The 24,649-nt window shown below is 40.5% G+C and overlaps 1 protein-coding gene across 6 annotated transcripts in view; it reads left to right on the forward strand.

Moving 5' to 3' along the window:
- The window catches only part of Dst (dystonin), a 441,140-nt gene that overhangs the window by 73,954 nt on the left and 342,537 nt on the right, over positions 1-24,649 (forward strand). For 2 of the 6 annotated variants that reach the window (XM_071613301.1, XM_071613307.1), the window contains exons 1-2: positions 15,824-15,904; positions 16,075-16,282. In XM_071613301.1, the coding sequence (XP_071469402.1) occupies positions 15,902-15,904; positions 16,075-16,282 (211 nt within the window). In that variant the 5' untranslated portion in view covers positions 15,824-15,901. Of the gene's footprint in view, positions 1-15,823; positions 15,905-16,074; positions 16,283-22,601; positions 22,881-24,649 lie in introns of those variants that run through there. The other 4 variants (XM_071613302.1, XM_071613306.1, XM_071613304.1 and 1 more) reach the window with 3 other exon arrangements.

Here is a 24,649-nt window from a genome sequence, read left to right on the forward strand (position 1 = left end):
ATGTTTGCATAGGGTATTGAAAAGTACCGCAGTGACTCACTTATTTTCAGGTATCAAATTTCATTATATACTCATCCTTTCAGTTAAGCCAAATCGACTTTTTAATTATACGGTGTTTTATAATTTGGAGTTGAGCATAAAACCTCAAATAGAGAAAACATTCTTGTAATATTTTTATTATAAAAGAAATTATGACATAGCAATTGTGTGTCAAGTTATTCTATCTTTTATTTATTTTATTCATTGATTTTTTTTTATTGATCTTTTTTGGCAGTTAACGACTTTCTAAAAACCTTGTCATTCAGAATATACTTTTTTGAAGAAGGAGTGAGTTATGGGATTAGGAGAGGATGTTTTCTGTTTTGTTTTGCTTTTTTAATTATATGTACTACTCTGCGCATACTATCTCTAATTCATTGGCATTCAAACTTACCTCAAAGTAAAAACATAAACAGCTTCTCTATCAGTTTGAAAAGGAAACATGAAAGATACTAGGATTTGGATAGCAAAAGAGCTGCAGAGATGATGAATACCTGGACAGTTTAGGAACCTCAAAAATCATCTTTCCTGTGTTGTCACTGTGAGGAAACAAGGAACAGAGGAGTGATCTGAGATGTCAACCGCATATCCAATTACCTCAAAGCTGCAAGTGGAAATGAGGCCTGCGAGCTGGATGCACCGTGCTGTGTTGTTTCCCTGTTTGTGTGTCATGGTTAGCTAAGCATTTTGGGGGTTTTATATCTATAAATTAAAGTAAAAGTTTTCTTTATACATTTTTATAAGCTGAACTGACCCCACCATGTTTAAAATTAATTTATGAAACACAAACATTTGACATTAGAAAGAAAAACTACAAAATAATCTTTGGAATTTATGGGATTATTAAGCAGACAACAGATTTCTCAAGTTTATTTCCAGAATACCAGTAATCACCGTGACTCCAGGCAACCTTGTCTGTTTATTAAAGCAAAAAAACCCCAGGAAGTCTGAGATGTAGACGTTTCAGGATACCAGGGAAGTGAAATAGAGCTTTTTTTGAAATAAGAGAGCTGCTTTTCATAAACAAAATGACTTGTCATTATTTCCTGTTTTTAAAATCTTATTAAAAACTGTTTGGGAACTTTATCAGCTCTCTGTAGCTCCAGAGATAACCATAAATAAGACTGTACAAGGAGTGAAGTTCTAAAGACTGCAAACACTTCACATCAATGGCATTTTTATTGATGCTAGTTAATAATAATAATGGCAACTGACATTTTTAAAGCACTTTTTATGAGCCAACTAGGCTGGACAGTAGTGAACAAAACAAAGTCCCTGTAGTTCTGGAGCTTCTTTATTTGGGAGCGGGTGTGGGTAAGACAGATGACAAGCAGATTAGGAAGTAAATAGATCACCTGTCAGGTGGGGTAGGTACCATGGGAAGGGGAATAGAGAGATGGAGGTAAAGTGATATAAAATTGGGCCTCCTGCATGCAAGGCAAGCACTTTACCAAGTGAGCTATATCCTCAGCCCTAGAACTTTCTTTACAAAGGTTCCAGTTTGCCATTTGAGGAGTTCTTTAAGAACAGATCCTGAGGCCTTGGACAGGCTTTGGATTTTTCCCTGAGTGAAGCCAGAAGCCATAGATAGTTATCTGAGGGTTCCCTACTTAATGAGAAGGCAAAGAATTTACAAAATTGCAAGGGATTTTACTTTTCTTCCCCTTTCTTCCTTTTGTCCTTTTGACTTTGCTGTTCTCAGATGATCTGCACTGTCCATTTTGGAGGAAATTGCCTGCTTCATTATCCCTCCTATAAGCTTGTGCATTTTATAAGTCTGTCTCAGGTCGAGGAAAATTGAAGAGTGACTTTATCATGGGAGCATTTCAGACACTGTGGCACCAGCTTTTGGTAGCAGATCTTCTGACTCCCATCAGATCACATCAGATAATTTTCTCCCTGGAGAAGCAGGGAGGCAGGTGAGACGATAAGGCCATCTGTCTCTAGAACTCAGCAGCGTGGCGATGAGGAGCTGTTCCACTGAACCGGAGAAGCCAACGGGTGGGTTTTCACAATTAAATTAAGAGCCTGTGCTCCAGCCTGTCTTTCTCTTGAGGAGTTTTGAATTGGGCGGGACTGTGTTTCTGCTAGGACAGAGAACTCATTTACTCCTAACATCTCTGTCTCTATGTTGGTCAGAAATGGTTGTAGGAAAAATTGTAAAGTAGACAGAGTTTATTTTTCCTTACCTCTAGGAGCCTCAGTGTTCCTTTTTCTTTCTACCAAAACATTTTTTTTCCAGGATGTAGCCTGATTACCTTTTTCACGCTAAAATATAAATGACTAATACCAGCTTAATGTTCTTCATCTGTGAGAAGCTTGATTAGAAATAAAAAGCTCCAAACCAAAATAATAAACAAACAATGTACCTTTATTACTGGAATTTTTAGGCAATAGTTATAAGGTGTTATGAAGGAAGGTGGAAAATTTTTTCAAGCCCTCTAAATGCTATACTTTTGGATGATATAACTAAAATTACTTTTTTTTTTTTTAAAGTTGTAGATGGGCACAATACTTTTATTTTATTTACTTATTTGATGTGGTGCTGAGGATGGAACCCAGTGCCTTATACATGCTAGGCAAATGCTCTGCCACTGATCTACAGCTGAGCCCATAATCACTGTTATTCTGGTTTTCATGCTACCTTTTTATCTCAGAATGAAATGCTATTAAAATGTATTTAGTATTAGGTGTCAGGCAAGTATCATATTAGAGGTTTTGTAAACATTTTTATTTATTTATTTTTTGGTACCTGGGATTGAACCCAGGAGTGCTGAACCACTGAGCCACTGAACCACCTGCGCCGTTTTAGTATTTTATTTAGAGATACGGTCTCGCTGAGTTGGTAAGTGCCTCACTAATCTGCTGAGACTGGCTTTGGACTCGAAATCCTGCCTCAGCCTCCAGAGTTGCTGGGATTACAGGTATGCACCACAATGCCTGGCTACATTTTTATTTTAATACTATCTAACATTCAGTAAAGTAGTTGTGATTATCTACATTTAGAATATGAGCAATTTAGAGAGGTTAGGTAACGTTTTTGTGGTAGTATAGGTAGTTGATAATGGAGTCTAGGAAGCATTATGGCTTCCTGATAGCCTGGTAAAAGTCTTACACTCTTTCTTTCCATAAAATTCTAAAAGGAAAACTATAAACCTCTGATAATGTGATAGCCAGTTGTCCTAGTTAGACTTCTCCAGAAAAACAAAACCATTAGGATGTGTTGGTCCTGATGCATACACACAAGCACAGATTTATTCATTTTTAGGAATGAGTTCATGAAATTGTGGGGCTGGTATATCTGAAATCTGTAGGTCAGGCTGGCAGGCTGTAAATTCAGGTAAGATTGGTTGTCACAGTTTTGAGTCCAGCTTCTATTAGGCATTAGGTTGGAAGCACAGGCAGGGTTTCTGTGTTGCAGTCTTGAGGAAAATTCCTTCTTCTGGAAAACTTAGTTACTTTGCTCTTAAGCCTTCTACTGATTGGGTGAGGCCCGCTTCTTATGTGGAGGGTAATCTGCTGTACTTGAAGGCTGTGGATTTAAATATTAAGCACATCTAAAAAGTATCTCTGGAGCAACACCTACACTGATGTTTTACTGTAAAGTAGCTAAGTTGACTCATAATATTAACCATTACACCAAACAACAGTTATTTTTCTGGAATAGACTTTTGAAGGATCTGGATTCTTCACCTGCCAACACTCCAGCTGGTTCCTGTGCTGAGACACACATTGGGCCTGTTCATTGGGGAGAATGATGTGGGGCACAGGGAACAGCTATTCATATATTCTTTGCAGTGTGTGTATTTCTTTTTTTTTAATATTTATTTTTTAGTTTTTAGGTGGACACAATATCTTTATTTTATTTTTATGTGGTGCTGAGAATCCAACCCAGTGCCTCACACATGTTATGCGGGCATGCAACCACTTGAGCCACATCCCCAGCCCCGCAGTGTATGTGTATTTCTGATAAAATTCATCATATTGTTTTCTGGACATAGATAATGATGTATTTTCAGAAATTCTTTGCTCTGTGTTATTGTTGGAGAAAGCCATTAGACTGGTTTGGGAAAGCCCCTGTTGAGGAAGGGAGGATTAAAAAAAGACTCAAGCAATATTTCAGGGTCATGAGGGCAGCTGGGAAGGGGAGGCAGGTCAGGGGATTGGAATTCACAAGAATCATCAGTGCACATTATGACTAACCAGGAGAGAGCCATGGGGGTGTAAAACTAGGGCACAGGATTGGAACTGAGAAGAGAACCCTACTGTGAAAGAATGAGAGGAGTTGCTTTGTAAGTGTAGGAACAGTTTATCAACTGCTTACAGACAGAAGTCAGGATAAATTTTTTTTTTTTAATTTTTGTGATTTTAAGTAGAGTAATATCATGGCTCCTAATATGTTCAAGACTAATAAGAAAACAATGTATCATGTCTACTGTGGTCTCTAATACAATTCGAGTGTGAAAGGGGACTTTATACTTTTTGTTTTCTGTGTGTATGAGAAAAAGGACAAATAAAGGACTGAGTGGCTCAGTGACACTTTGTTAACAGCATGCTGTGCCTTCAGCAGAGCCTTGCAGCATGCTGGCCAGCTGCAGCTTCTGTGAGCAGCAGGTTTCCAGGGGTGGCTCACTGTAGGGCTGTAGCTGGTCTCTTGGAGGTTAGTGTCTAAGCAAACCTTGTGCCTTAAGCCAATTAAAATCATCATGTACTAGGTGGCTTTTCAGAAAGTGTCTCAATGTTGGACTCCTCCCTATCTGACCTGCCTGGGACCTCCTGTTCTTTTCTGGCTCCTCACTATTAGTGTCCTGCTGGACTTCCAATCTTTTTATTTATCGGGAAACTACTTAACTCCCTAACCATTAGCCACAGCCCAGCCTTTCTCTAGCTTCTTTTTTTTTTTTTAAAAAAAATCTCTACATATGTCTCAAATCCATCCTCTCCTTTCCATTTCCAATATCACTGGTTTAGTTTAGGCTCTCATTATTGATTGCTGGACAGTTAGAATAGATGCAGGCTAATCTTTTCTGAGTTTGACCTAGCTCTAGTCCATTCTCTACACCTGTCAGTCACCCATCAGTCTATAAGAGCAGATCACTAAAAACCCTCCAGCAACATTCTAGCTCCTAAAGACAGGTCTAGGATCTAGCATTGCAGACAGTGTTCCCCATCTCTCACCTGCTACCCCAGCCTCACCCACAGCCACTTCCACTGTATGCTTTTAAAATACCTTGTGCATTTCCTACTTCTTATTTTGAGATTCTGGTTGGATAGCTTGAAAGTCACAACATTTTTTCCCCACTCCCTACTACCTATTTTTTTTTTTTTTTGGTACCAGGGGTTGAACCCAGGGGTGCTTAGCCACTGAGCCACATCTCCATCCCTTTTAAAAATATTTTTATTTTGAGACAGGGTCTCTCTAAATTGTTCATGGTCTTGCTAAGTTGCTGGCTTTGAACTTGCAACCCTCCTGCCTCAAGCTCCCAAATTCTGGGATTAGAGTCATGTGCCACGGAGCCCAGCTGTTTTCTTTTTGTTACTTTAATACCTGTTTTGGAATAAGGTGGCAATAAGCAAGCAAGCTAATAATCCCCTTCTTCCCTTGTTCAAAGTAGACTTACAATAAAAAATGATGCTGGGGGAAGGAGGAGATACATGAGGAGGTAGCTGCTGTGATGACTTCTGTTGGTGGGACTGTGGGTGTATGTTTGTGTGTGTGTATGTGAGAGAAGGAAGAGGAAGAGAGTGAGAGAGACAGGAAGACCGAGAGATAGAAACTCAGGGCATTTTAGCTCTTATTGCAGAGCTTCCTCTCTGAATCTCTACACACATTAAACCCAGCTGCTAGGCCAGTAAAGGCCTAGCAATGTCAACAGACTTTTCATCCAGGGCCCACTCCTAAGAACTGTGATTGTAATGTTTATGAGAACCAGTCACTTCCCACTCAGTGAGTTTGAGTCCCAGTCTATAAACTCTGTTGTAAGATAGGTTACCTTTACTTTTTTTTTTTTTTAAAGAGAGAGAGAGAATTTTTTTTTTAATATTTATTTTTTAGTTATTGGCGGACACAACATCTTTGTTGGTATGTGGTGCTGAGGATCGAACCCGGGCCACACGCATGACAAGCGAGCGCGCTACCGCTTGAGCCACATCTCCAGCCCATTACCTTTACTTTTTAAACTCAGGTTCTGACTGACAGTCTCCCTTTACTCCATTTCTGGTGCTCCCCACTTCCTCTACCTTAAAGTTGTGTTAAGGTTTTGGTGTCCTATAAGCTGCCATGCAAAGGCATCAGGGAAATGGGAGGGAACATTTGTATTCCCAGGTTATGCTGACATGCTCCCTGTCACTGCCCCTAAGTCTGCTTCTGGGTTATTCTTAGGACTCATTGAAAATATAGCTCTATGATCTGTGCCCCTGGACATCACAAGCAGTCCTTTATATCTGGATCCTCTATTGGGACTCCAGAAGTCCCTGATGTAGATAGATCCTTCCTCTAGCGGAGAAGTACCCCCCGTTTTTTTTTTAAGGTTGGGGAATGTCTTTTTGCTCAGAGACCACTGGCCCTCTACAACTGTAGCCTTAACAGATTTAGGCTTGTGGAAAATAAAAACCAGGTATTCTCTTGTAGACTGCTTCTGCATCCTGCCCTGCCACATGGCTTCCTGTATGGGTAGAGTCAGGAAGGGAAGGGCCCAGATTACCTTGTGAAGGAAAGATCTACTGTAAAGATAAAGTGAAACCCAGGGCAGCCCTTTAGTGTAGGGTAGAAGTTTTGAGCCATGTAATTCTGAAAGGATCTTGAGTGTTCTAGGACTGGCAGATCTTTGGGAAATCTGAAGTGCTAGTTAAGTGCATTTGGAATGCACTTAGCATTTATTCCTGAGGGGACATTGCAGTTGGATTGGTTTGCTACCATCCCAGCTAGGCAGAGTTTTCTAGCAGACTAGCTTGGAGGCAATGGATCTCCTTGTGTCCAGGCACTGGTTCCTGGTTTTAGGTTGTGGAATTGTTTTCACTTAACACACATGTGAACACCCTTGTTTCCCTAGAATGGGCCTGTGGGAGTACTAAGTACCTAAAGTTTTACAGACTTTGTTTCAGTTCAATAATAAAAACTTTTTTTTTTTTTTTTACTAAAAAGTAATTCTTCCACTTAAGTATTAACTGTTTGAAAGAATAGCTTTATAAAAGTTACTAGCAAAAATAATTTTCTGGAAACAACAAAAATAATTTTCTGTAGTCTCATTATTAGTGAGGACAGGTAATGAAAATGGAAACATAAAGGAAATATAAAGCCAGACCCTTGCTATGTGAGCTATGATCACTTGTGTGGGCCCTAATTGTATCAACAGGGATGAACTGATGATCTGTAATTGCATTTTAAATACTAATGTGTTTGTTTAAGTTTTTGTTGTTGTCTCTAGTAATTTAGACAATATATTTAAAAGAAAGAAAAAAGAAAGTATTGGAAAGATACAGGGGCATCCTAAAGAATTGAAGATTCAGCCACCAATTTGGGAAGGATAGATATGGGAGCTTCATGGACCTTGTCTTCTGTTGTTAATGTGACCTAGTTTCAGTAACTTACTATCTCTGTGTGTTTGTTGCTTCATATTTTCTGGAGTGGTAATCATATTGGCTTAACTGTAGACAGTCCATCTAACTCTGGATCAAGCAAGTATGAATAGGCATCATCAATCTACTGAATACTTCCTGTATGTTGGGCATTGCTCTAAGTACTTTTCATGTGGTTTTTATTCTGCCACAATAACCCTATGTATTAGGTACTGCTATATTTCTTATTACTTGGATAAGAAAACCAAAGCCTAGAGAAGCCTAACAGTTTTCCATGTGATTTTCCCCAAGATCGGTATATGCCATAGCATGCATATATCTTTAACTTTCTGAGTAGACAGCATAGAAGGTAGCTGGAATTTGGTCTCTGCAAATGGCCTGTTTCTGCCTTTGGGCCCATAACAAACGATCATAGCTCACATCTTTTTTCCAACAGAAGTCATAGCCACATCTTAGCTATGAAGTACTTGGCAGCAGAACCTCCTCCATGACAGAGGGAGATAGGAGAAATATGTGGGAGTAAGTTGACCTTGGATATGGGCAGGAGCAACCCAGAGGTGAGGCAGCAGCAGTAGTGATGGGTCCAGTTGGACTCATGTGGATCACAAGCCAGCATTTACAAAAGTCCCACAGTTCCATTTCTTGGGCATTTGAAATGTTAACCAGAATTCTTGGGGGTACAGCAGAAAGAGATCAGCACTTGGGTACCAGCATAAACATGGAATCACTGGCTTTTTGTTTGACATCTATTTAACTGAATATTTTAATAGCTTCTTTCTTTTTGTTTTGTCTTATCTCTCTTCTCTAGTTTTCTTCTTTTTATTTAAAATTTCATCGTCTTCCTATTATCATTTTCTCCTTTCCTGCACCTTTGGGCTTTCTTTTACTCTGAATGCAACAGTGTCACTCATCTCTTATTTTATGCCATGGTCCCCAAACTCATATGCCTACTGGAGCCAGGTATCATAAATGAATGAAGTGGGCCAGGTGGGTACTATGTCACACTAGAAAGCACATGTCCTTTCTATAAAGACGATACCACCACTAAACCCGGTATCCCACATCTGAATTTTCAGATAAAATCTCCTAATTTTTAAATGTTTGCCATTAATTTGCCTTTAAATAGGTAGGCCAACCACAGTGAATCTACTTGGTGGGTTTATCAGTTTTGGGTAGTGTACTGTCCAAAGCATGAGGGACGTGGGGAGTTTTTGCTTTTCCATTCTGGTCTCTGAAGGGACTTGAGGTTATCCAGTCTATTTGACTCAATCCCAATCTCCTAGTTGATTGTGTATGGAAGAAAATGTATGAACCCTATTTTTGTGAATATATTATTTTCTGGAAGATATATTTTAAGCTTAATATGTAAAGATGATAATATTTAATAGTAAGATAGCTTTCTTTTATTTAAGTCACCTTTGCCTTCTTAGATTTCAAACTCCTCCAAGGAAGAAGCCTGTGTGGTATCTGGGACATATTTTTAACTGACTGACATAAATAAACATCTACTTAAAATATAAGATTAAGTATTCTGTAGTTAAAGTATTCAGTGTTTGAATTTGTCTTCCTAATGTGTTTCTGTTTTGTTGGGCTATTTTCAGGGTATGTTTGCTTTTCTCTTAGGTAAATTATTTAAAATATCCTTCCTCTGGAAAGACTATTTGTAGAGCCTCAAATGCAAATTAGTTCTTGATGTCTCTATTTTTATGGTTTTAATAGGATTGGATTAAGGTGACTTGCAAAAACAGATATTTGTGAAAAATTTGAAAGACTTTTACAATTTTAGAAAGATTCAGCCTTTGGATACTTAACATAGTTTTTCTTTTGTTTGTGATGTATTTGGGGAGACTTGTGGTAGTGAGCAAGCACAGAGGACCAAAGAATCTGAGAGTTGGGAGAGTCCATAGAGTAAGTGAAGACTGGATCCCTTGGAGTAGGAGGGTACCCCCTACACTCAAAGCAGTCCTTGTGAGTGCACCTGATCCTTGTGCAACATGGGGGTTAGGGTTGCCCCCTACATCACCCGCAGTAAAAAGTTAGCATATGACTTTTGACTACCCTAAAACTTAACTGCCCACTGTTGACTGAGAATCTTATGGATAACATAAGCAATTGATTAACATGTATTTTGTGTGGTCTATATACTGTGTACATCGAAAAACATGTGAAAACAGTAAGAGACCACTTTTTATTTTCTCTCCAGCAATTTAATGGAGAGACCAGCTGCTCAAATGGAGATGTGATCTGATCATCACTTTCTGAGCAGCTACTTGAATCCTTCCAACATCTGAGCTCACTGTAGTAGCAACAGAAGATGTCTATGAAATCACGACAGCAGTTATAGTATGTGGTGCAGTTCATTTTATGCAGTTATGATTTAATCCTGCATCTTTGTTTACCTTTCTCCTAATGGCAAATGGTACCATGTATGGTCTGTGTTTATGCATAAGTTTGGATAAATTTTAACATTTTGTTAAAATTTTTTTGTCAGTTTGTGTATATTTTATGGTAGTAAATGATAAAAATAGACTACTGTATATAAATTTTATGAATTAATGACATACCTAATATTTAATTTTTTTGAAATTTCTAGGCTACACAGTACAGTTTTTTCAAATTGTCAAAACTTTCCCAAAATATGTGTGAAAAAAGTGGACCTGCTCAGTTCAAACCTGTCTTGTTCAAGGGCCAACTGTGGTTATATAGTTTTGGATCGTTTTTCTTTATTTTGAGCTGAAAATGCCCTTTCTCTTGGTGATTTCCATGCTTCAGGCCTAGTACTGAACCCAGATCAAGTCTAATCCTTCTGGGTTTTCCCAATTTATGGTAATATCTTTAAGGATTGTGAACATACAATATGTTATATGTTCCTCCAATGTTTGGGACTACATTTCAGGGCATTGGTGCCATGTGGGTTGGCACTGGAGTCCAGAGGACCCAGGTAGAAATCTTGCCTCCACTTTGTACAGACAGAGTGAATGTGGACAAGTTACTTAAACTCCCTTAACATGTGTTTCCTTATTGGATTGCAGTGAGTATTAAGAAAGATAGCAAGTAAAAATGCTTAGTCTGATCCCTAGAGTCACTCAATAAATGGTACATCTGGGTGGGACATACCCATTAAGCTGGAAGAAAGGAAGTCTTGCAGAGTATCTTAGTGCTGAGCCAAGATTGCCTATAAATCGAAACTATGCTTCTACCAGGAACTGAAATTAGTATGTCTAAGAGATATTCTGTGTTGGTTATTGTAGCATTATTCATGTTAGCCAAGATGTGGAATCAACCTCAGTATCCATCAATGGATGGATGGATAAAGAAAATATGGTCTTTATGACAACAAAATACTTTTCAAGCCTTTAAAGAAGGAAGAAAAAGAATCTTTGATACTCACCTGGTATTATTGTGAGAGAGACCACATAGAAGAAAATGATTTTTGAAAAATTTCTCCCTCCTGTGTCCCGTGAGCAAGCTCCATATCCCCAGAAGCACAGTACCAAGGAACACTCCAACTACATACAATTTCATACCCAGAAAGAGTCTGAATTCCAGTGTTCTTTCACAGGCAATGTACTGGATCCTCCAGCTAGAAAGAAACTTTTGACTTCCTTAACTCTTGGCCTAGCCTCTTCTCCTGAGTTAGAACAGACATTAACTTTTTGGCTTCTCCTCTGTCTGATTTTCCCTTCCTCTCTAGCTCCACCCAGGCTCTTCTGCCTCTCAGAGTTAAGGGCTGCTGGGAGTCTCCCCTACAGGGAGAGACTGAGAGCCAGTGAGGCCTCATCAAACCAGACCCCTTTCCCATTACCTTAAGGTGCTTTCCAGGTGAGGGACTTGCTGAGTTATTTATTTGCTGATCAAGTACTTGAATTGCTTAACTGATTTTGAAAAAAATTTAACTAAAGGAAGCACAAGGTCCCCCAAATTGACCCTATCCCATTTTGTCTTCAAGGGGTTAAGCATACTTTCTTATATTTTCCTTAACTGTTTTCTTCTATATTTATTTGTTGTGGTAGAGATTGTTTTCTTTGCAATCTTTAGAATCAGATAATGTGCTCTTGCCTTTTTGACTTCGTTCTAAACAAAACACTAGAATTTTATGTAGACTTGTGCAATACTTTGTATTTTTATACAACATGAAAGAAGTTAGTATTTGTGCTTAACTAATTAAGGGAATTTTACATACAATTAGATCTTCAGTTTTTCCAAATTTTGATGTCTTTTTGTTTATATAGAATGTAAAAATTATGTAATATGGAATGTATTATTTTTAGCTTAAAAGAAAGGAACCCAAAATTCAATTTAGTTTCATCAATTTTTATGAATTAGAACTGTCCCCCCTTTTGGGGTATGCATGTCTCATAGCAGTGACCATTTTGCAGAACCTAGGACAGTTGTCTTGTAGCATGTCCCAGGATTTGTCATATTTTCTCTGTCTTTTCTTTTTTTGAAATTTACTTCATGATACACATACAAAATTGTGCACAAATGATAAGTATGTGGGCTTGTGAAAATCTGCACTCCAACCTCTGGGATTCTAAAAGTCTGGCTTTTCCACAAATCCTTATCTCTGCACTTGTTTCCTCATTGCCCTTAGAGAATGTCTAGTGCTAAGACAATTTCCTGGCACTTTGCTACAGATCAGGGTGCTGAGGCTGGGCCACATCCAATTTAGGCAGTTCCATTGTACTTATCTCAGATCCCCCACTGGGGTTTCAATTAAAGAAGTTATTGTTCAGTTCCCCTTCTAAAAATGTTGAGTTATGTAATTATCCTGGCTTTAGGAGATTTGGGTTGTTTGTAACCATATGAATGAATTGACTATTAGGAAAGTCACCTTAAAGCTTTTGGTGATCTAATTCAATTGTTCAAACTACTTTAATAACTAGGTGATAGAAGACATAGTACAGTTTTTTTTTTTTTTTTTTTTTTGTTGTTGTTCATCACCATCTAGTATGTTTCTTTCTTTCTTTCTTTTTTTTTAGTTCTGCAGATTCAACCTCACTCCAGAGGTAGCTCAGGGTCTTTTATTAAAGCAGAGGTCGAATGTTAAAAATATTATGACCAAGGCCAACTTTGTCTTCACTACCCTAATTACTCTTTCCTCTCTTTGTGGAACAGCTCCTTCCTATTTTTCTCGTTCTCAACATGCATGCCAAATGGTGATGACAAATGATGTTGTGAATTGGAGGCTTAACCTGGGGTCAGTGGGTCAGTGGGTCTAGGAATCCCATAAGAGTGTATGCAGAGTTTATGTGTAATTGCTTATTTGCTTTGTTCTGCAGAGAGGTTTCCATAGATTCCATTAATTCCATTAATTTTTCAGGGTGTCCCTGAGCCCAAAAGAGTTATAAACACTGGTTTACGAAGTTGCTTCTCATAGAGGTTTTCCCTGGACATTTCTTTTAGGTAATCTTTTTGTACATTTGTTTTGGGTTAAAAAATTATAAGAAGCACAGTTTAATAAATTCATGATCTTTGTCATCATCTAGAGATAACCGCTGTTTACATGCTGGTAATATCTATCAATCAATTTATCTCCACACACATGCACTCACACTTGAACAGACTTTTTAAGGAGTCATTTTATATTAATTCTTTCATCTTTGCTAAATGCATATCAACAACATTTTTGTTTCATTGCTGCGTAATAGCCCATGGGATGGCTATACTATGATTTATCTAATGAATCCCCTATTGATGGACGCATAGATATTTGTATTTTAATAGGAATCAAACCTTAGGTATTGGAGCAAATAAGAGGTAGGAACTTGGGATTTGGCTGGTCACAGGAGCCCTCTTTCTTTGTTCTACCTTCAAAGACCCACATCAAAGGTTGGGCTCTGGACTTTGGGTCAGAAAATGTGTTTGCTTTCCTCAAACAAAACAGACTAGTACTCTCACACTATTCCCTCTAACTCCCAGTGACATGAAAGAATATAATAATTTTAGAGGCTGCATCCACTTCAAAGCATCTTTATTTAAATCCATTCTCCATTTTCAGGGTTTGAATGGGCCTAAATTTGTATGTTTTGTCTTATAATTAAAAAAAGATCATTTTTTTTTGTGTGTGTGTGTGTGTAAAAAAATCCAATATTGTGATTGTTAAAATGTGTGAACTGTGTAGCCAGGAGAGACTTTACCCTTTATATACATGTATGGTTTTCCTTTGTGTGTGTGTATGTGTGTATGTGTGTGTGAATATGTGTGTGTGTGGTCTATGTTTTCCTGTGATAAATTGCTGAAAGAAGTGTTGCTGACTGTTTTTTCTACCTTTTCTCTCTTATCTGTTTACCAATGACATGACCAGATTAGAGGCTGTACTAGTCAACACCCTTGGGTCTGGGGGTAGTAACTGTTCCCATCTGGCTACATGTGATTAATAGTGTGTATGTCATGGCATAAATCACATTTTGTTGTTCAGTCAGCTGAGACTCTGGCCATTAAAAAAATTTACTCCATAAAAATCAATAACCAGTGATTTTTGGAAAGGAGTTCTTTAACAGTTATTCCCCAAGTCTGTCTGCAAAGATAAACAATCAAATTACTATATTCACTAAAATAGTGCAAGCAACAAGAAATATGATCTCACAGATAAAGGATGACCTTAAGTAAGGACAGGTAGGAAACCATTTTAAGGAAGACAGAGGGCTACCAAAGAAACCCAATACCCTGTTAAAAGTCTTCAAGAACTTCATCTTTTCCCACAGATCCAGCCAATAACAAAACCTCAGAGAGCTCAAGATGAATTTTCAGAAAGGCATGGAAAATAAATTGAATTGATAATAGCATACGGTGACTGACTTAATGCCACTCACAACTCTCTATGGACTGTAGATGCAATACAGAAAATCAATTTTATTTACTCTTATGCCTCAAGTTTGCGTAATACTTTATTGTCAATAGGAAAGTATACAAAATCTAAGTAAAAAATTAATTTAGCCAAAGCAATGCAATTTCTTATATAATCAAATGGAAGAGTATCTTTTGGGGGGAGGAATTAAAGATGAATATTACATGCTTCTCTTTGTGGGAAATACTCTGAACTTTTAAAATGATGGTGCTGACCATTTGTAGCTACGTGCTTGAATAGTTTGAGGTAAGACCACTAGTCCTGCTTCAATTATGGATTATTTCACAGGCCTTGGGTGAGTGCTTTGGGATGTTGCTCACACAGCCTGTTTGTGCGGCAGTTGCCACTGCTTTTGTGAGTAGCCCAGTGTTTTTGCTTCAAATTGGAGCACGCCTCACTGATTTCTGCCTGAGACTTGCTTCTTAGGAATTCGTGGCTGCAACTTACATTTCAGGAATTCAAGTTATACCAGTTTGCATCTTCATCCTGAGCCTCAGAAGGAGAAATTCTGAATAGGAAAGTAAAGCCTTTCCCATGACACTTTATTTTATTTATGACCCTGTTCACAGCCCAGATAGCATCCTCCTCTGTTAGTAAGTTGGTGGCTCTCTAAATAGTCACAGATGCAACCCAATAAAGAAAGAAGGAATAATGAACATCTTGTGCTTTTTTTCCTCTCTGTGGAAGATGTGACCCCTTTATGTAAGATATGACCCTGCAGATTTGCTCCTGCTAGATACTGGGGGAATAACCTTCAGACAAAGTGCTTTGGGAAAAGCCTCCGAGTTCCCATTTTACTGTGCAAGGACCAGGCACTGAGAAGGGATCTGTTTCCTGTCTCTGCACTGCATCATTTTCATGTACATTATTGGCAGCTGTTACGATGCTAGAAGTTTAAGTTATGTCAAGATCCTAAACCGAGTTTAGATGTTTGTTTATTGGAGCTGACCTAGGCTTCTGAAAACACTCTTTTGTGTTCTCCTAGTCCTAAGAAAAGGCTCTTCCCAGAATCAGCCCTCCCTCCCTCCTTGCTCTTTTCTGGGAACCTGCTTCAGTCTCATGAAGAAAAATGAATAAAGAGGACACGGGGCTTTCAACTAGTTAAAAGAAGGCTCCGGTGGTGAGGCGACTTGAAACGGAAAGGAGTTGGGACCCTACATCCTGCATTTGTGCTTTGTTTTTGAAACTTGAGTTAGTTGCGTTAATGAATTAACCAGCAGTCTAGGAATGGAAAATGTTTCTCCTGTCCTGGTGGGGGAGCCAAATACTATAGATTTGTAACAGGAAGGCTGTTGATTCTGGCTTCATTGTTGGGCCAGTCATTTGTGAGCTGGTGGCCGGACCGCAGGCCACACACTTCTTCCGTGCAAATCTTCATGTATTGGAACCGCCTGGGTATTGTTTCTACTGTTTTGGAGACTTGGCCAAGAAAACATGGTGAGCCCTGGGTTTCATTTTATTTTGTTTGTGTACATCCCTAAATCTCTGAGGATGATGCAGAATGCCGGACCCAATGTGGGGGGTGGGGGGATGCGCTGCTTGAATCGATGAGCTTATGTGAGTGTTTTTCTGTTAATGCTTTTTTTTTTCTATGTCATCCTCTATAGAGTTCCGGGAACGCGTCCTATCGCTGCTCTATGTCTTCCTCTGCGGATTTTTCTGACGAGGATGATTTCAGCCAGAAATCCGGCTCGGCATCTCCAGCTCCGGGAGACACCTTACCCTGGAATTTGCCTAAACATGAGAGATCGAAAAGAAAGATTCAGGGGGGCTCTGTGCTGGACCCTGCTGAGAGGGCTGTGCTTAGGATCGCAGGTAAGCGCATCCTCTGAAGGGGATGGAGTGGGGATGAGAGTTGGGAAAATGCACCCATCTGTTCCCTGGAGGCCACATCTGGGAGCTGAGGCACTGGGCAGTAATTTTACCTCAGGGTGGGGGAGGAAAATGACTGTGTTTACATTGTGCCTCCTTTTACCGATAGAGCAATTTGCCTGCCTGCTGGTGACTAAGCTGTTTGGCCCTGCTTTCTGGTTGGATGAATCCATTTATTAAAAATGCAAGGAAATATTTACAGACATCTATCTTAAACTTTCCTATTTACATGCTGTAGCCAAGCAGGCAGCCTGAAAGTATGAACTCCAGTGATTCTTCTTGTATTTGCTGGAAGCTGTGATAGAACAGCCTTCATTTTCATTTTTGCTCAGGGGCACTGAGCTACGCAGATTTAACTCAAGTAGAGACATGAGTTTTGGTACCCAGGATTGCAGAGCTTATTTCCAGCAACTTGGATGTCTTTTTTTTTTTTTTTTAAATGTAGCATCTCTGTCAGCATCATGTATCCACAGCAGCTTTCTGTTCCTAGTGCTTTTGAGGGTTTAGCCATCAAGTATTTCTGATGAATTAATATATGGGAGGTACCAGTGTTTCTGGTATTCTGGTATTCTCTTGCTTGGCTGTAAAAGCTGACCCAGAAGTGATGGCTTGTTTTACCCAGCTGACAGCTGAGAACACTGTGGAAATAAACCCTCCTACCCTGCAGTGTCCTGTGGTTTGTTTATATTTGTTCTCTGCCTGAGAGTTGCTTCCAGGGCTGGTTGTTCCTCCATCCCCTCAATAATTTTTTTTTTCTCCTTCTTGGAAATTGTTACTGGGCTGGATGGAGTATGTCCTTGGGCATTCTCTTGCATAGGCCTAAGGCTAGGTGTTTTCTGATTTTGTTTCCGCAGGCTGAGGTTCAGGTCTCCTTTCCTCCCCTCTTCCTCACACCTAACTCTGGGAGGCCTTCCCCTCACAGTTTCTTTTGCTTCCCAAGATAATGGCAAAGTTGGGATGTTTTCTACAAGGGCCTGGAAGGTATAGACCCAGATTACAACCACCAAGGCAGCTGAGAACCCCCTTAGGGTTCCCCCATTGGGATTTTTCTGATTACGGGAAAAACAAACAGAGCCTAGCCAGTCATTCTCTAGTCAGGGTTTCTGAGGCAACAGCCTTGAGCTTCTTTTGGCTTCTGTTTTGAGATGCTGGCTGGGCTCACCCAGCCATTGAAGAGAAGGGGTGGAGTGGGAAAGGGGAGGAGGAGGGAGGATGGAGGCTGGGATCCAAGTGAGTGTGAGCAGAGGTGGCCTTGGTCTTGGCTTTCAACCCCCTCTTACCCTCTTCAAGTACCAAAAAGTGTTTAGTCACTCAGGCCTGCCTCCTTGCCTGGTAGAAACCGTCCTGTAGGCTCAAGAGTGATGTGACATTGTCCACACCTGTTATTTGCCTCAGTAGAAAGAGAAAATAGTGAAAGGAGGGTATGTGGGAGTTGTTGGGGCCCATGGCAAGCTTGGGGCATCAAAACAGGATCCTGTGTGTTTCTACAAAAGGTGGATAGTTTGCTTTTGGTAGTGAGAAAAGATCAGATAGGTGTTTGTTGGGGAATGAGATTATACAACTTGGGGGAGACTACCTGGCATAAGACATGAGAAGTTGTTACCAACCCGCAGTGTTCACTGTAGGCAGGGAAGGAATGGGAGAACTGGGAGTTTTAACAGGAGACTTTGGACATACAGGTGATAATGATAGACACCTTAAAGGCAGGGACCATGTATTATTTAGTGTGAAATGTCCACTGAGTTTGTGGGGATGGCTATGAAATGGGTGGTTGAGACCTCAAAGTTATTGACTTTTAAATATTATGCTAATGGTTCAAAAATAAGTCAAAATAAAATGAAAGAACAAATAGTATGGAAGTGTACTACTCTTTTAGATAAATACTGGCAAATTGAATGTTTGTAATACAAATCCTAAGCAGTAATTGTATACAGATGTTATACTCAGTCCATAAATATTTGTTAAATTCTTGATGTGGCTGAATTATGAGATTCAGATATGAGTTAAATTGACCATTGATTATTCAGTGTGGTAATCAGGGTACCATTTATCTAAGGGAATCTGGTGCTGTGGACAGTTTGAAAACATATCCTTAAAAATTCTATTTCTAATTTTATTGCACATTTTCATAGTGTCCTTGAAACTCATCCCTTTTTGAAATTCATCTCTTGTAAGACTTAGGGTGACATTCAGAAATGGTTCGAGGATGTTTGTAATAAAAGAGGAGATGGTTGAATTTTTATTTTTTAAGGCCATAAAAGTGGAAGATTGTGAAAATGCCTACTGAATTAAAAAGACCATATGGCCCGTGGGATACTTTAATTCATCCACATTGAATAATACTGACTAAGCTTCTGCAAGAAAATGGAGAATTGCACACAGTTCTACCTTCAAAAAGTTAGTTTAAAATGATAAATGAATGTGTTGTCAGAGAGTTATACCTTGGTTGGAGAGATTAGTTGAAATGGCCGCAGCACCTAACATTTAAAGAACCCAGAGGAGAGTCTAATTAACTTGGGGTTGGGTGGAGGGAGGCATGGCAGGTTCCTGAAAGGTTCCTGAGAGGAAGTGCCACTCGAGCTGAGATTTAAAGAGCTTGAGGGAATTAGGGTGAAAGCTACTGCCACTTCAAAGGGATGGAACTACATGAACAAAGGTGGAGAGATCTGTTTAAATGGAGCTGCAAGTACTGTGTGCGACTGTGCACATCGTTCTGAAGAGAATGGCAGAAACTCTGTGGGTGCTTGCATGCAGTACTGAGGCACTATTTATGCTATAAAGGTGGAGAACCTCTGAAAGATTTTCAAGACCCAGATCCTGGTGTATGTTAGGCAAGTGCTCTACCGCTGAGCTATACTCCCAGTCCCACTGTATATTTTTAAAAGTGCTTGTTCATTTATTGTAGCTTCATTATATTAAAATCTGAGACTATAATATATTCACTTCCTATTTCTCAGGGTCAGTGTGGGAATAAAATAACAAGAGGTAAAGAAGGGGGCTTTGTAGTACCCATTGTAAAAATGCCTTTTATAAATGAATAAAACAGATTTGCTGTTCTTAGCTACAAGATGAGTTTTTCAGACTTGAAGTACATTGTTTATTACTGATATTAGTATTTAAATATTTTTTTGTTAGTTGTAGTTGTACAGCATGCCTTTATTTATTTTTATGTGGTGCTAAGGATTGAACCCAGTGCCTCACATGTGGCTAGGTAAGCACTCTGCCAGTGGGTTACAGCTCCAACCCCGATATTATTGTTTTAAAAAAAGAAGTTTTGAAGTTAGCATTGAATGATCAAAGCTCAGACTTTGGACTTACGCAAACTTGGATTTTAATTCCTTCTCTCTCACTAGTGTTTTGCTTGTACAATTTATTGAAATTCTCTTAACTTCAGTTTCTTTATCAAAGCATAATTGTTGTGACAATGAAGATGGTGAATACAAAATGTTTTGTAAATTCCTTGGCACATGGAAAATGCTCTATAAATGATAACTTACTGATGGCCAGCTGCTCTTCTAAGCATTTACAATGTTATTTCATTTAGGCCTCCTGAGAGTCCTATGAAGTAGGTACTGAGATTTTCTCCATTTTTCAGCTCAGAATTTACTGAGGGAGGAGGATGGAGGATAAATGTCCCAAGGTCATAGGACTGGGATCTGTATTCAGTCTGTCTTGACTCCTGAGGCCAGATTCTTTGCTGCTATGCTTTTGTCCTTTCCCTGGGGAATACACTATTATTATTAGTACATCGACCCAATATTACCATTCCAAGAATGCTTGGGGCAGAGGCTGTTTTACAAACAACTTTCAATACTGCTTCTGCTCATTTTGACTAGCTTCTTAAACAGTTAAAAATCACTAAATGTGCATTCAGTCTATATTCATAGAACTGGATGCTATTGGATTCAGTTTCTGATGAAGACTTTGACTATGCCTTCAATGACCTTACTCATTTCGAGGGGGCCAAGACAGTTTAGAATGACCTATGTCTGTACAAGTGTGGTCTCTAAGTAGAATAACTGTTAGGGATTTACTTGCTAAACCCTTTCATTTCAAGAAGGTGTTCTGTAGACACCTGTTTGTTACTTCAGGAACTAATGTGCACATGCATTCCTATTGAGTTGCTTTTTTGTGCAAACTCTCATGATCTTTAAAGCTTAGTGGGAGAAGGGATCAAACTCAGAGCATAAGTGAGTGGTCTAGGTAGAAAAGAGAGATGTGGTCTTGCTTTATTTGGAGTAGTAAAAGTAGGCCAGTTGCTGAGGAGGAGCTAAGTGCTCTAGTTCTAGCTGAAGTAAAATGCATTTTCCAAGAGAATGTAGTCTTTTTTCAAGAGTAACTCATTTTTATTTAAGAGTTAATAGAAAATGGTCCACATTTCACAACCCAATATCAAAAAAGAAAGAAATCATCAAGGACAAAAGGTTAGTACATATGAAAGGTGGAATCGGGAGGGATGATTAAGACAAAAGGTTAAGGATGGTCATCAGTGAGCTGATTTATCTAATTACAGCAAGAATAGTAAATTGGAGGTGGTAGTGCACATTTATAATCCCAGTGAAGTGGGAGGCTGAGGCAGAAGGATGGCAAGTGCCAAGTCAGCCTCAGCAGTTTAGTGAGACCCTGTCTCAAAATATAAAAAGGGCTTGGGGATGTAGCTCAGTGGTTAAGCACCCCTGGGGAACAATCCCAGGTACCAAAGTTAAAAAAAATATTATTCATGGCTACTCAACATTTATATAGTGCTGCTTGGGTGCCAGGCACTCTTCAAAACCCCATTTACTCTTAGAGTTCTATGAGTTGGGCAATGTTATCAACTATATTTTCCTGAGAAAGAGAGGCTCAGGGAGTCTAAGTAATTTGCCCTGGTCATGCAGTTAGTGAGTGGCTAGGATTCCAACCAAGCTAGCCTGACTTCAGTCATCATTCTTTTTTTCATTATTGAATTATAATTACACATAACAGTGGACTTCTTTGTTATACATTTGTACATGCACATAATGTAACGATATAATTTTGTCAACTTAGTTCACCAGTTATCTCCTTTTCAGTCATTATTCTTAAACATATCTATTGACAAGCCTGGGTACCAACTGGTTCCTTCATTGGATTTTTAAACTAGCTGGGGCATTTTAGTATATGACATTTCAAATTTCAGGGAACTATACCCATTTTACTCAATTTAATGGATACTAGTACTATGCGGAGTGAATAATAAGTAAAGAAAAAGAGGAAGGTGTCAAAGTAATCTGGGGATGTTATGAATCCGTAGGTCCTCTGCGGAGCACAGCGGCAGATGCGCTGGCGGGCTCTGGGGGGCAGAAGGGAGGGACCGAGGGCTGGTCCTTGGGCCGCCGCTGGGCGGCCAGGGGCGAAGGCGCAGGCGCGGCAGGCCTGTCAGGCCCTGATGTGCCGGGCCACCTGCAGAGGCTATCCCGCCCCGCTCCGGGATGTCCCCGGGCGAGGACCCCAGTGCCCTACCCGTCCAGTGCTGCCTCAGAGTGATTCGAGTCTTCCCTTGCCATAAGACGGGGTGAAAAGTGTTTCCCACATTCCTCCATGTTACCCCTTCCCCGGGGAGTACTGCTGACTTTTCGGCTGGGGGCTGCGCACATCGGTGGCCCTGATCTGTGGCTTTGTTTCCAGGCACCTGTTGTAGGTCCCAAATAGAAACGTGGCTTTTGGGGATCCGGAGCCAGGCAGCCAGCGTCCGGGGGTGGGCGTGCTTGGCCGCGCTGTCAACCCGGGTGGGCGGACCGGGGGAGGGGTCCCGGGGATCGCTGCAGTTCTGCTTGAAGGGGAGGGGCCGGGCGGCGCCAGGGCCGGAGCCCAGCCCGCCGGGGTGCTGACCGCCGCGCTCGCCCCCTCCCTTCCGTCCCCCGCCCTCCTCCCTCCCTCTCTCCCGGGGCGCGGGCGAGTGTCTGCAGCGCGGCGGCCAGGAAATGCCGCAGATGCGCCGCGCAGCATCCCGGGCGGAGGCAGCGCGCCCGTCCTCCCGCACCGCCGCCGCGGCCTCCGTCGGGCCCGGAGAAGGCGCCCTGCGCCGGGCGAGGGTGCCTGCCGCGCTGGCCGCAGAGGGTCCCTGCGCCCGCCGGCGCCCGCCCGCCCCCGCCGCGCTTTTAGCTCCTCCGCGTGGCTTGGCGCTGCTCGTTGCCGCCCCCGAACTCGCCGAGATTTGTCGCTGCTGAAACCTGAGAGGGACTCTGGCTCCCCGGGAGCCGCGCGGCCCGCACCGCGGCCCTCCAGGGGGCCTGGGCGTTTCCTCTGCCGGCGCCCGCCGCCCCTCGCACCCCTGCCTTGCGCCTCCTGCGGCTTCAGGCTTCTTCCCCTTGTCTGCTGCTCCTTCCTCTTTTCCAGTTCCCAAGGCTGCGTCTTGCTGACTACCATACTGTACTGGGGTTACTAAGGGAAGAGGGGAATTGGCCAGTCATCGCTTAAATAAACTTGGGCATGGCGGGTTACCTCTCCCCTGCTGCTTACCTGTACGTAGAGGAGCAGGAGTACCTCCAGGCCTACGAGGATGTCCTGGAGAGGTACAAAGGTATGTGGTCCCCTGCGCTGAGGCTGCGCGTTTGGGCACGGACCGGCGAGGCAACCGTTACCTTTCCTTAACCAGAGCCACCACTGCTGGGGCACTTGTAAACAGGTGTCTGAACCCATCTTGGGTATGGCCCAGACAATGCTTTTGGATGGGATCGAGTACTCCCAACGCTGGGTGGGGTGGGTGATGGTCTGGAGACGCCCTTGGATAGGCGATAGAATGGGGGAGGGAGGTTGGTTTCCAAGAAGCTCATTGCATTTTCTCTTCCTTTGTAAAAGCTCTTAAGTACTAAGCATAATCATAATTCTTCCTGGGATGGTGGATACTGATTAATTCTCTGTGGGATTACTAAAGCCTTGCTGTTCTTCCTTTGGCATGGGGTGCTGATGAGTTCTAAAAGATTCTTGTGATCTTAAATACATACCCCATTTGCTGCTGAGAGGAGCACCGAATCATTTTCCTTAAAATAATTTTACTTATCTGAAAAAAGTTTACGGTTTGCGCCTGTGTGCTTATTCTGGCATATGGCAAAAATTATTTAATAGCCTGATGGATGAAAGACCTTATTCAGTGAGTTTGTTGTAAATTTAAAGAAGTATATTTTGAGATTTTTTTCTTCCTATCTTTTAAGTGCAGAAAATTCTATGCCAGCCTGACAAATATTGATATTTTAGTATTATGTTTATTTTGTAGTTAAATGTTAGAGAATATATATATCGCACCCTTTAAGAGCTTTTTGCCCCTTGAAATTACTTTTTAAGTGTGCATAGACTGTCTTCTTATTGTGACTCCCAAAACACCCTGTACCCAAAGGTAGCTCACAAGTGTGTATGTGTGTATACTAGCGTGAATAGTGTCTTTTCCATGGATTGGGTTCAAATGGCTTTTGCATCTTTTGAACATGCTTTGAGTTTGTAACTCAATTTCTGTAAATTGAATGGAATTGTATGTTTAAAATGCATACAATCTCTTTCTTTTAGTAGAAAGTAGAAATATAAAATCCTGAACTGAATAACACAATTGAAATCTCCCCAAAGCTCAAAATCTATCCACATTCATGTTTTATCTTTCTCTAGAATATATTTTATAAGTGAAATTCTTACAACCCACATGGAATTTTGTAAACACACAACTGGAATTCCTTTGTGCCAAGACTCTATTGTGTATAATACTGCCACTGAGCAAGTGCAATGATATTTTAGGCTAAAGCACATTTGTACCATTTGTATGTGTGTGTGTAATTGTTTACCTCTGTATTTCCATTTTAAAATAAGCTTCTTGATCAGTTGTCTCGAGAACTTTAAAAATGAGTATATTACTATGTAGATTAGTAAACCTTAAACCTCATAAGATATTCATCTGTGTTCTATAAAGTCTGGAAGAAAAAAGTCTGAAAGCTCTACAGTGTATACATTTTATCCTTTTGGAGGAAATTACAGGTGTATGATTTTTTTTTGTCACATCAAATTCTGCATCATTGATATGTGAGTGATTTCAGGTAACGGAGGAAGCAGATGTTGTTTAGAAACTTGTCTTTATTTGCCTTTGTAAATACAAGCAAATTCAAGCTCTGAAGCCCATTGTACTTTACACTAGCCTTCATTTTAACCATAACCTTACCAACATATACTTCTTTAAACATTTTGCTCAAGATTTCACTGAAAAAGTGAGGAATACTTCCCTCATTTTCTTTGTGGTTTTGAAATGCTTAGGTCATCAGTTTGTACTTTGCTTTATAGGTATTCTATATTTCATTTAGTCTTGGAAAA

Source organism: Marmota flaviventris, chromosome 6 (genome assembly GCF_047511675.1).
Source record: "Marmota flaviventris isolate mMarFla1 chromosome 6, mMarFla1.hap1, whole genome shotgun sequence".
Lineage (NCBI taxonomy): Eukaryota > Metazoa > Chordata > Mammalia > Rodentia > Sciuridae > Marmota > Marmota flaviventris.